We start from the raw sequence: 13,828 nt of genomic DNA on the forward strand, positions 1-13,828 counted from the left end.
TTTTTTTTCTGTTAATTTTCATACTTCATAAACCATCTGACAACGCTAGAAATGTTCACAATGATGACGTGAATGCAACTTTATTTGGCTTTCACTGTAATTAATGCGGCTAAAATTATGAAAATTACACTTGCCAGAAGAATCTCTGCTTTCACTAGGTATATATCCAGATCCAGACTCACTAAATTCATCCATTATAAAACTCGTATTCTACTGTAAACACAATAAAATATTGTGAAATATATTCGGTTATTGGAAGTAATAATGGTCTAACTTCTCAAATGTTCCAGTATTATTCTGAATGCACTATTATAACATTTTTACAGTGAACTATATTGAATAAGAGTAAGATGGCGCCATCTAATGACCGGGGACTGAAACAAGGAGTTAGACCAGCTTTATACTGATAAATCTAGATATATTTTATGTGAATGGCGCGAATGTTCACCATCATTATTCTCATGCTTTATTTTTCGGTATACAATTGGTCTCTCCGATATAAAAGTCGACCAGTTTTTGTATGTTTGTTAATAAAACATTTAGTTTGCCGAGCTTTAGGCGGTACAGAGTTTCGTTGGGGCATCGTTTATATTTTTATTATGTATGGTTAGTTCGACTAGTACACTAAATTTTCTTTTTCAGTTACTTGAACAAGTATCGCTTCTGACTCAGACAGTTACCCCCCATAAAGATTTCTTTACTGCTCAATTTTTATTGGCCTTTCCCAGGGGAGGTCATTACCTGTTGGCGGTTGAAGCGTCAGTCATAGATGAGCAGACTAACACCTGGAAAACGGGCCCGAAATCCTCATTAACTGTGAAAGTTCCCGAAGAGACGAAACTGACCCCAATTTCCGTACCTGGAATGGCTACTAATGCCAATCTGTAAGTATATTTGAAGTATACCTTTTAAATTTGTTTTTCCTCGATTGTAGGCGAGTATTTATATCACAGAATAAATAACAATCAGAATGCCCACTCCTTGATGCCGCCTTTGAAGTTTGTCAGCACGCGATCGCCATATTTTAGACGGAAACATAGACTCGAATTGAGAAATTTGTGACAAGCTACGACAGAACTGTAATTTAAATTTTTAGAGATTAATAATTTAGTACATTTGAAATAATTTAATCGATTTTTCAACTAAAAGTACGAATAAAATAGTGCATATTATGTCTATAGTTGCCGTAAATAAATTAAACCGGGTTAATTTTTCTATGCACACCAGAAAAAATGCCACTGAACAGCACTGGTTCCGACTAAAACATGGCTGACTCCGTCTGCGCTAACGAGATGCGCGTACTTGTTTTTTCGAGCAGAGTGGGCATTCTGATTGTTTATTATTCTGTGTTTTTACTGTACAGTGTAGGTAAAATTTTATGGTCGGTATGGACCTTATGTGAGATGGAGTGAGAAACACCTGTTTAAAAAGAGAGGTATATTAGGTCTGCCCTTTAAATATCACCGAAAATACATGAGTGGAAAAAATAAAAAAGGGGAAATTCAACGTTGCCAAACTTATTGGTTTTATTTGACCTGTTGTCTTTTAGCATTTGAACAATGTTCTAAGATAATAAAATTTGGGCGAAATGGATTTAAATAGCAGCTTACCGTTTTTTATTGGAAATATGCCTCAATTTTACTTTACAATAATTGTTATTTAACATTTTAATTTCCACTTCGGAAATCGTTTTATATAAACAAAATTTATTAATGTTTCGTATTTTAAGTGCGATTTCTGAATTAAAAATCTAAACATCAAAATAAGCTTATTTTAAAGTCACATTGTGCCTTATTTCCAATAAAATAATAAACATTATTATAACGCCAACAATAAACAAGCTTCATACAAAATTATTTGGCAACGTCGCGTTGCACCAGCAATACCATTTCAGCAACTTCAGAACCGGTATTCCACATGCAATAAATAAGAAACTAGAGGTGGGACGTTGACATTTTTATCGTTAACGAATCTGAATCGGTTTTAGTAAACAAGTAACTAGTTGATTGTTACCAGTAGTTTCAAATAAACAAACATAATGGATATTATCGTTTATGTGTATATTTATTGAAGTGAAAGAAACTAATGAAGGATATATTTATTATAACTTGAAAAATAAACTAAACAATACAAATAGTAAATCGTACATTTACATTACACGTTATTATTAAATCGCGAATCGTCTAAATTGACATTTAAAAACATAAGTTTTTCTACTTTACTTCTTGTTAACCGTGTTCTTCTTTTATTTAAAATTAAATCAAATTTTGAACATTTTTTACAATATTTTATGAATATAGTGGTTAAGTTAGGATATACATGGCGATGGTTTTTCCACCATTGTAATGGACTCTTGATACAGGTGTACGTTTAGATGAGTCATGTACAATTAATTGATCAAAAATACTTACGTCATCTTTATCGGTTTCTTTTTCTTGTACTGGTTGATTTTCATTAGTACAATCTTCTTGTTCTTTAATAATAGAAGTAACCAGCTTCTTAAATCTTTCTTTTGTTTTTAGCTTCATTTTTATCAGAAAATACCTGCACTTTAAATCGTGAATCCATAAATGTATATAATGACAATGTGCCACTCTGTTCTATCCCTCTAAATCTTTTTGCTAAACCCGATATTAGTAATTGTACTACGTCGGATACTATGGATGTAAGGTTATCCTTACATCCCAAGGATTAAGGTTATCGTTTGCTAAAATTTTATTGCAAGATTCTTGCAGGCAGCGTACCATAACAATTACTGAACTACTCTTCAAGTATTTTTGGCCACTCATTGTACTTGTTATTTCTATAAAAGGCCGTAAAATTTGGGAAAGTTGAGAACAAATAATCCATCTTCATTATTTAGATTTGGTCTAAGTCTAAGTCTGTATTAACTAATCCCAATGTGGAACGGATTGGCTCTTCTAACTCGGTCATTCTTTTTAACATGTAATAGGTGAAGTTCTACCTAGTTTCCACGTCTTGGATTGGCCATTTGGGAACTTTGTTATGTTGTAAGTGATATTTAAAAGCATTTCTAAAGATAAGGTACTTTTTTTGAAATGTGTTTTTTGCCGAATTGTCGAAAAAAGACTTTTTATTTTATCTATTTGTACACGACAGCATTTAAGTGCGTCCTCCACCAATAAATTTAACGAATGAGCAAAAAAATTTAAATGTTTTCATTCCAAAACATATTTAATAGCTTTGACCATATTTGAGGCATTATCAGTTACTGCTAAAAGTACTTTTGGTTTTAGATCCCACTGATTAATAATTTCACTAATTTCAAATGCGATGTTTTCTGAATTCTGAATAATGACAGCAGCCTAATAAAACCGTTTTAAATTCTAAATTTTCGGTTAAATATTGTCCTGTTAATGCGATGTAATTCTCAGTTACTCCAGATGTCCAGATGTCAGTAGTAATACAGATATTTTCTACTTCTTTAACAACTTGTGATCTAATAATTTGCTCAGTTTTGATATAACATTCCTAAAGTAATGAACCTGACAAAGTTTTTCTTGTTGGTGGTTTATATCCAGGAATCCACCATGCAAACTTTTTAAAAGCTCGTTCTTTAACTATGGAGTTAAAACGGATGAAACGAGTCTTTGCATAGGTTTAATAAATCCATATCTATTTGTTTCTTTTACTCTAAACTAATATTTTTATTAATGGAAGTATCCTTCACCTTCGAAAATGCAGATCAATCGTAAATCGAAACTCGTTCATTAATCCGAATACCTAGTTATTTTATTTTCAACGTTAACCGATAGCCCGACTGTCCACTGTTTTGAAAGAGTTATTTGTAGTAGTCTCTCAGATCAACTAATCGTCCTCGTCGACGTAAAGTGTTCGTTGCTCCTCTCTTTACGTCTACACAAAACGTAGTTTTTTTTAATCGACCATCAACTAGTTGGCTTACCAGTGAGAAACCGTAGATTCAAAAATGACAAATAATGATTTAAAATGCAGGAATTTTCTGATAAAAATGAAGGTAAAAAACAAAAGAAAGAGTTAAGAAGCTGGTTACTTCTATAAAAAAAGAAAAAGAAGATTGTACTATTGAAAATCAACCAATACAAGAAAAAGAAACTGATAAAGATGACTTAAATCTATGGTGTATTTTTGATGAATTGGACATGACTCATCTAAACATACACCTGTATCGAGAGATATAAAAGAAGTCGACATGTATTTGTCTGATGATATATACCCACAAAAAAATTCGAACGGAGATTGGAACTGTCCATTACAGTGGTGAAAAAACCATCGCCATGTGTATCCTAACTTAACCACTATATTCATAAATTATTGTAGTATTGTAACAAAATCTGTTCCTTGTGAACACATGTTCAAAATCTGGTTTAATTTTAAATAAAAGAAGAACACGGCTAACAAGAAAAGTGGAAACACTTTTTAAATGACATTTAAAGTTTTTAAATGTTAATTTAGACGATTCGCGATTTAATAATGTGTAATGTAAATGTAAGTACTATTTGTATATTTAAAATATGAAAATATGAAGTGGTATTTACCTTTAAAATGTAATTTCTATCATTTTTTCAGGATTTTAATGGCAGAAGACAGTTTGTTCGTTCGTCCGCATCAAAAAAAGACTTAGTCATTTAAAATAGTATATTTTTAATAAAAATTTATAAAAATATGCATTTAACAATCATTTTAACAACCTTTTTAAATTCAACAATGTGACAAACTTCAACTTTATTTCTTTAAGTAGATTTTTTGGTTTGTGGGTGTTGTATCTTAGATACAAGGTGAACTTAAGCTTATAATATACATATATTACAATAAGAGACTCGTTTCCACGAAAACGCAATTACAACGTCGCTCTGGATAATTTGACAATGGTCGCTTTTGATAAAAAAAATCTTTAAAATGTCATTATTAGTGAAATTCATAAGTTTACAATTATGATTCCGAAACAAAACAGTCTCATCATGTAGGATTCAATGCATTGTCCATGTAAATTGTTTTTTCGATCATAAAAGTGGGACCTTAAGTATGCTTCTATTGTTGCGTGTACAATGAGAAAAAAATCCACAAGGTTTCACAACTCTACCAGTCTCCATGCAATCCCGACATAGCACCCCGTTGCCAAAATTAAAAAACCCGCTAAGAGACCATCATCTCAACGGTCAAGAGAGGATATGAAGCAAAACATGGAGAAGTAGGCTTTGAAAAGCGAGAAAGTAAACTTATTACTTACAAAATTGAAGAAAATCACTCACATAGACTATTTCATGACAAGAAAAGAAGATAACTAAACCAAAATATCGGAGAAGACTACAAAAAATCAAGTGGTAGATGTTGGAAGATGAGAAAGGTCTATTTTGGGCAAATATAGAAAAAAAAAATGTGTTGGAACATGAAAGGAAGTCCTCATACAATTTGGAGGAAGATGGCCAGTATCATTAGAGAGACTGCTATTGAAATACTTGGAAAATCATGTTTTCACAACTTTACCAGTCTCCATACAATCCCGACATAGTATACCCTGTTGCCAAAACCGAAAAACCCGCTAAAAGGCCAACATCTCAATGACTAAGAAAAGACTCAGACGATGGTACTAAGACTCATTAAACTTTTTCATTTACTTAAAACACCGATGGTAAATCAAATGAGAAAGACTTCGAAGGATGCTACGAACCAGATGACGAAGAATGAAGCATTGCGAAGTTTGCGAAGTTATGCACACCCATCGTATACTTTTAAGACACATCGTATAATAGAGAATTTAATATATAATTTCTGGAGTCTTAAGTCCGTGTCAGACGATCAAATATTTGACCAAACCAAAAAATTGACAGCATATGACGTCATACCCTGAATTTGATCAAATCCTCTAAAAATAGAGGATCTTCTATTTTTCAAGGTTAGTTTGATCAAACTTTAATTTTGATTGGTGGAAAATATATAAAGACAAATGCAATCCGCAGTTAGATATATCGTGATGAAATTCATTTTCCTTTTTTTCTTTGGTTGACAGTTGGTCTAGGTCTTTGTTATACAAATAAAACTTTAAAATATCTTTGAGCCAAGAACAAGTTTCTACATAATTGATTTATACTGGGAAAGAAGCTGTTTATATAGTGTGAAGCATTCAAAAAGACAATTAATTTCATTGACATACGTCAATTTGATCATTTAATGATCGTGTAATAGGTAGATTTTTAAAATTGTAGCAAACTGTTATTATTACGTCATTACGTCAGTTTGCTCAAATATTTGACCGTCTGACACGGACTTTATACTACCGCTAAACAGAATAGCTCTTTAACCTCGGGAGGCGCTTAGCTGGGCCACTAACAAGAACCATAGTAGTGAGGCAGGTCCGTTGAACTAAATTCCCAAAATTACAAGAATTTGCCAACACTAACAACGAACCCAATGTCATAATTTGCAATATATAAAGTTGAAATTTGCCGTACACTTAGTCTCAAATACCTCTCTATAATAACAAATATAGTTTATTATTAAACTCAGTTCTTATAAATCTACAATAAACATTAAATAAATTTTAAATCTGTATTTGGAAAATGTTTAAAAATTGTATCAAAAAATATATTTTAATTTCAACGGAATATAGGAAAATGTCTTTATCTTATATGTCTTACTAAATTCGTGACATGAAGCGCTAATTTCTTATGGTAACCGAGCTACTCTAACCCATTAAGTGGCAGCGTCCCTAAGCACATTTATAATGTAGTTCACGAATTATTTTTTATATTCGTTTCGACTCGCACAACTTAACATCATCAAATTAAGTCCGTCCACAATAGAATATATTAAATAAGGATAGTAATATGATGAAGGAAGCTGATTGATACTGGGAATTTCGAGTTTTAACAATGTCAACATTAATAGTTTTCTCATTATTTTAGTTTTAAATGCATTTTCCTAGAAGTTATAATTTTTTTTTCAAAAAAAAATATTACAATGACTAGTTATTACCTCAGCGGAAGCTATTAACGAGTATTTTTCCTAGGTTATACTTAATTTGACATATAATTTGCACGTCGATGACATACGTCTGACATAACTGTTTTATTTAGTTCATATAAACTGAATGGTGGCGTATGTGTGCAAAGCATCGATATAATATACTAAGGATAGAAAATGTCGATATTATTACATGTAGCTGATCACCGACGTTACACGTCATTATATCTTTAATTCAAATGTAAATAACAACGAAAATAAATAATTATTGTACAAATATATCTACCAAAAGAATTTTTTTCGTACACCACTGATATTCCGGAAACAATAGTCGACCATTGTTATCGACTACTTTGGACGCAAATATTTAGTCATAGGTTCCATCCTTAGTATATTACATCGATGGTGCAAAGATTCGCCACTTAATGGGGTAAACAGCAAACCTGGCCTGACGTACTGAGTCGAATCTTTGATAAGAGTTAACTAATCCAACTAAGATTATTTTAGGTAGAGTTTCTGATTCTTATCAACGATAATAAAAACATAAATATAAAAGAACGTTACAATTCTGTGCTCTATCAACAAAACAGAATATCGATGGATCTCCTGGATATGTAAAGTAGGTATTATGATTGTCGGAGTCCTTGATTACTCTCATATGCATGTATAATGGGGTTAAAGACACGGTTCTTAACATTATTGCACAATTTTAAAAGTTGCCAATGCCTTAAATACCATTAAAGTTACTTTGCATTGACACTAGATGTATTGCACATAGAGTTAGGAAAGATTGTACATATTTCATAAAGTACGTAATATTTGGATAATACGGGTATGTAAAAAACACCAATTTTTTTCTCCAGTGCAGTGTATTAATCGTTTGTGACAGCGTAAATGAAGAGACAATATTGAATGTTCACGCCTCAATTGTAGTTCAAATAGTTTTAGTAGTTCCTGTTAATACCCTTAAAGAAGTCAACTGTGCTATGGTCTGTTTTTTAACTAGGAGGAGTAATTCAAATTTTCCGCGCCGTAATGCTTATTTGTAATTGGTCCAACCGCAGGCAAGTTTACTCCACTAAATTATGACATTTTGACACTAATGACATTTGTGAAATTTTAAAATTTAAAATTTATATCGACAATTTTTTGTGTTTTCTGCGTTATTCCTTACATTTTTAGATATTTCGTTTGTATTTATATAAAAAACAGTTCTTTTCAGAACTATTTAGCGATATATTAGTGTTATTAAGATAAAAATATGGATTCGATGCCAAGTACTAGTGGTAATTATTCCTCTCCACTTAAAAAACGCCGTGTAGATTTGGGTCATTTATCTTCAAATGAGAAACAATGTTACATTGTTTCATAAACAACATTATAACCATGTATAAACAAATCAAAATTGATAATTCTGGAATAAAAATAACAGCCACGGTAGCAAAAATAAAACAGGCAACAGGTTAGTTTTGCAGAATAGTTATTGTTAAAATCAAGACTTACTAAAGTAATGTGCTAATTTTATTAGCACATTACTTTAGCTTGTATTAGAATATAAGCAGACTGGAACAGTAATATTATTGTAAAATTCCATTGGATTTTAGATATCATTTTATCACGAATATATCGCTTTCGTATACGTTCCGGACGATTTTCTTCTACAATGTGATAAATAAACTCTAAAAATTCTTCAACTTCTTCATAACAGTCCAACATTTTTTTATTGTAATTAGAAATACTAAATAATATATATTGGAAGTTAATTCGAAAAATTATTATTCAAACATAAACAATCAAAGTTATGTTAGAATCAACGTGTGAAGGTGTCCGATACTGATTACTGGATTACCGCAAGGCCGAGATAATCAACAAAAAAGAAGATGTATTTGGTGACTTTTCTAGTAACTTTCTTGGGTGTGAATCTGTCTTTTTAGTTTACTCCTTCTGGTTAAAAAACAGAGTATAGTAGAACTAACATCTTAGTTAAACAGTCTAATTATTCTAGCTAAACGCCCCTTAAACCAAAAGTGATGCACTTTAAGCTCATATAATATAAAAAAAAATAAGTTTAGACGAGCCCAACTTGGGGAGAAAAAACTCCGGTAGTAGGCCTTCTGTTGTATTCCCTCAGATGAAATTCTTCAGAACCATAATCTCCACTCTTACCACCCTTTTTACTCAAAAGATGTATATCAGATATAACAATACTCTTACTAACAGCTTTGCACATGTCATAAACCGTTAATGCAGCTACACTGGCAGCCGTCAAAGCTTCCATTTCCACTCCGGTTTTTCCTTCACATAGAACTTGAGCTTGTATCTCGACGGTTTCTTGTTCTTTGTTCAAACGGGCTCGAACTTTAACGCAAGAGAGACCGATATTATGACAGAGAGGGATGATTTCGGAAGTTTTTTTGGCTCCAGTAATACCTGCTATTTCGGCAATTGTGAGGACGTCTCCTTTCTTTATGGCATTTTCTAAAATGAGTTGAGTGATGCGAGGACCTACTTTAACTATAGCTATGGCAGATGCGGCGCGCTTAGTCACATTTTTATCAGCCACGTCGACCATGTGCGCTTTTCCCTCCTCATCAACATGGGTTAGTTCTTGAGTGTTTTGTTGGGATGAATAGTGTCTTAGAAAGGAAAGAGCTGAGGATTTTGGAAAAAGATGAGAAAGATTTTTGGATAAATTTGGAGTAATGTTCATGTCGAATCTGCTGGATGTGTCGGTTGTGCCTGAAAAAAGCATACATTACAAATCATGAAAACTTTGTTACTAAATACATAATAAGAACAATGGTAAAGTGTTTTTTGTTATGTTATGAAGCTGAACAATAATACAATAAGATTAATATGTACAAACTGTGCGGGATATTAGTGGTGGAAAGCAATCTTGGAAACTACACTCGATATAAATAATTTTTTACCAATAACAATAATACTTGGGTGATTTCATAGAAAAAATTTGAATACTGAAAATGAATCTGGCGTTTCGCCACTTTCACAGAGAGGACGCTCGATGTCTTCTAGTGCTTCTTTAAACATCTCTTCTGAGAACATATTCAAAAGTAGAGGGGATAGTACACATCCTTGTCGTACTCCTTGTAGGTATCTCTTTAGATTTTTGTTGGTCTACTCGTGTTATGGCTTTCTGATATCGGTATACATTAGGGGAGTGACTAACGTTCTGAGTGTTTGTATCGTAAACCTCTAAAGGCCTCTCTAGTGCCAAAGCCTTTTCTAAATCCCAGTTTGTCTTTTGTTATTCTATCGTCTGGTTTTTTGCAGACAGGTTCATGTATCACTCGCAAGAATACTTTTAAAACATTGTTCATCAAGCTGATCCTTATGTACTCTTCACATTTTATTGCGTTGGGTTTTTGGGGTATTGGGATGAACTCAAATATTAGTCATTCTTTAGGTATTTCCCCGGTATAGTAAATTTCGTTGATTACTACTACTAGGCTTTATATCGGTTCTTTGAGCCTTTATTCTTTTACAATGGGTAGGATGCTACCCTGGCCTATCAACCCTCCTCTTTATCCTGGCTTTGGACCGGCTGTAGGCATGAAAGGGGCTTCTGAGCTACTCAATCCACCCAGTCGTCGCGCTCATAACTCCCAGGCAGACTAATATTGCACTGCAAGATACCAAACGCATGGAGAAACAGCATAATGATACCAATGTTCAAGAAAGAAGATAAAGAAGACCCCAACAATTATAGAGGTATAAATCTGCTGAACATCGCAATTAAGCTTACCAGAAAAGTCCTAACCAACAAAATTAATAAACCAACCACTTTATCAGATGAACAACAAGGATTCCGATCCGGAAGATCCTGCGTAGACGCCGTATTTGTACTAAGACAAATCACAGAAAAGGCCATCGAGTACAATAAACCAGCATATCTATGTTTTATAGATCTGATAAAGTCTTTCGATCGCATCCAAGTCGAAGACGTCTTACACCTACTGTGTAAAAAAAATATACCAATCAATATTTCCATAATAGACAACAGGCAAAAATAAATGGAAAACTAACACAGTGTATACCAGTACAAAGCGGAGTCAGACAGGGTGACTCGTTAAACCCACTTCTCTTTAATATAATAATGGACAATATAATATAAGCAGTATGCAAATGTAATGGTTACAGAATGGGGAACAGAGAAATCCAAATATTATGTTATGCAGACGACGCCGCATTAATAAAACACGTAGTTATCTTCTGCCGCTGTTAGACCATCGAATTTCACTACATCCAAGGATGTCTATCTGTAAGCGAGCGTTGCATTTTTTGTAGCAGGCTATGAGCTTTTCCTTGTTGGTATAGACAGCATATCACAGGTGGTGGTACGAACTAGCACGCTTGCTGGGAAAGCAAGGGATATGAAGGAATTTTCAAACCCAAAAGTATCATACCCACTCTTCTGCCTTACAAAAAATACCACTACAAATGAAATGCAATAGTAATATAATGGATTTTAGCCGATGTGAGCTAAATTCAGTCAGAGATGGTGACTGAACCCTGTAAAGGAATAAAACACATATATCTCTGAGAATTTGAAATGTTAACTACCTGGCCAATTTTTCTCTGAGATGCGTAAACAAAGAACGGCAATAACTCTACCTATTAAAAGCAAGACGATTGTTTAAAATGATCCTGTATCAAAAATTTAAAGCAGATATCTGGACAACTTCAAAAACATTTTAACTATTTATATTTTAAAAAAATTAGCTACTATTGGTTCTAAAACAAATCCTTATGAAATTGGCAAGTAAATAATCAATGCAAAAGTACACCTTGGCAAATTTTACTTTGTATCTGAGATGCGCAAACAAAGAACAGCAACCGCGCTATGAGTGAGTGAAATAGTAGTAACTTAAGGCTAAATTAGGTAATCGGCAATTAATAAATACAAACAGGCCACATGCGTCTATTAATTGTTCTTAGAAGTAAATAAAGTAAAAGTAAAATGGTATATAAATGAACTAACTTAACTACTTAATGATATCAGATATCCTGACGTAAAATAAATGTGGTACTTAAATTTTTTGCCTTTAAATATTGTCGAGCTGCACATTATGTAGATAAATAGATGGTTATTAGAAATATAAAGCCGATTATACATCAATAGAAATCTATTGTCGAGAATTAATTAATTTTTCCCATTTCGTAAGTAATGCCACTGATAATACAACTTATGCTTATAATCCAATAATCAAATAGCTAACTATCAAATGCCAAAATGTAATTTTAGGCGTTGGGTTGCATGCAAAAACTCAGTCAGAAATAGTACAGTGTTATATCTTGCCTCGAGATGACTTGTGCAGACAATACATCAATTCTACCTGCCCGTGCTTCACGATTGTTTTAAACAAAGCTTAAGAAAACAAAATAACGTTTACAAAGGACATAGCTGGATAATAATGTCAACATTGCCCCAGGGGAAACTTGACCCCAAAAGGTTGGGTTTTGTTAGGCATCACAAGACATGAATATTCACCAAATTTTAACAGAAAATATTTACACATAACCTCAAAATTCCAATAAACCTAAAAAGCGTTTTTTAACCATAACTCGATTAATTTTTTACCAAAATAGATTTATTTTTTGTAATTAATGTTTTTTTTTGTACTGACTTATTTTTTTACAGGCGTTTAAGATGTTCAAAGGATCAAATCAATTTAAATTTCCCGCCAACTCCCATTTTCATTCAAATAGTTTTGTAGGGCACAAAATAACCTTTAATAAAAAAAACAAAATCTATTTTGGTAAAAAATTAAGCAACCAAAAAACGATTTTTGACGTATTGTGCAATTTTGAGGTTATGCGTCCATATTATGCGCTAAAAATTTCATCCCTATTCTTACACCAACTTACACCATAGTTTTAAGTTGAAAGGAAACAGACTACAATAAAAGAATAGAATTTGCAGATAATGAATTTTTGAATACTATTAGATGGTGTGGCGAATCAAAATTTACAGAAAAAAACGGCATATTTAATAGGGATAATGAGCATTACCATGGCGAAGTAAATCAACGTTTAACAAGAGTACATGGTTTTTAGGAGCGATGAGAGTTTAATGTCTTTTGTGCGATAAGAGACAATCAGGTTGTAGCTCTCCACTTTTATGATGGTAACTTAAACTAATTTTTTTAGGTAAAAGGAATCTCAATTAATTTTGAGGTAGAGAACCCTAATATTATTTGAAAGACAATTGATTTCTTTTTTATTAAAGTTATAAAATACAGGGTGTTAAATACATTTAAAATTATTGACTTACTGTGGTTTGACATTTAAAGACATGGCGTATCATTTGTGAGCACCCTGTATTTAGAAATTTGATTTCGATGCAAATTTCTGAAATAACGTTATCTACTCTTCGTGTGCAAAGGTTTTCAAGACATGATTGTAAATGGAAGATATATTAGCTTTGAAAAGATTATATCTGTCAAAATTTTTGGAAAAAAGACGAATAATTCAAAAAATATACAGCTTCGGCCTTTGGTACCTTATACAAATTTTGTCTAAAATTTTAAGCAAAATTTAAAAATGCAATAATAAACAGGGTGTTCCATTTAAAATAACAAAGTTGTAGTTCACTTCCGATATAACCAGAAGTGGCAAAATATTGTGTATGAGTGACACTGTGTATAAATTTATAAATTTTAATGTGGTATAGTCAGTTTTTTGATAAAATTTTATATTTGACTTATTGTACGGAGTTAATTAAAACGTGGTTTTATTATCCTAACTTTGAAACATTCTGTGGAATAATTCTGTTTGCGAATTTTCGTAAAACCTTATTTTTCGGTTGTAACCATGTCTCCTAAGCATTGTGTTTTTGTTTCATGTC

At 32.4% G+C, this 13,828-nt stretch overlaps 2 protein-coding genes across 2 annotated transcripts in view; one reads left to right on the top strand and one right to left on the bottom strand.

The window, feature by feature from the left end:
* defl (Integrator complex subunit 7) overlaps positions 1-7,980 on the top strand; it is a 26,912-nt gene extending 18,932 nt beyond the window's left edge. The window contains exons 13-14 of the mRNA XM_072539725.1: positions 643-884; positions 4,570-7,980. Coding sequence (XP_072395826.1) covers positions 643-884; positions 4,570-4,624 — 297 coding nt within the window. The 3' untranslated portion in view covers positions 4,625-7,980. The remainder of the gene's footprint in view (positions 1-642; positions 885-4,569) is intronic.
* The window catches only part of Mocs1 (Molybdenum cofactor synthesis 1), a 35,162-nt gene continuing 25,958 nt past the window's right edge, over positions 4,625-13,828 (bottom strand). The window contains exon 7 of the mRNA XM_072539726.1: positions 4,625-9,702. Within this exon, the coding sequence (XP_072395827.1) occupies positions 9,032-9,702 (671 nt within the window). The 3' untranslated portion in view covers positions 4,625-9,031. The remainder of the gene's footprint in view (positions 9,703-13,828) is intronic.

This window comes from Diabrotica undecimpunctata, chromosome 8, assembly GCF_040954645.1.
Source record: "Diabrotica undecimpunctata isolate CICGRU chromosome 8, icDiaUnde3, whole genome shotgun sequence".
NCBI lineage: Eukaryota > Metazoa > Arthropoda > Insecta > Coleoptera > Chrysomelidae > Diabrotica > Diabrotica undecimpunctata.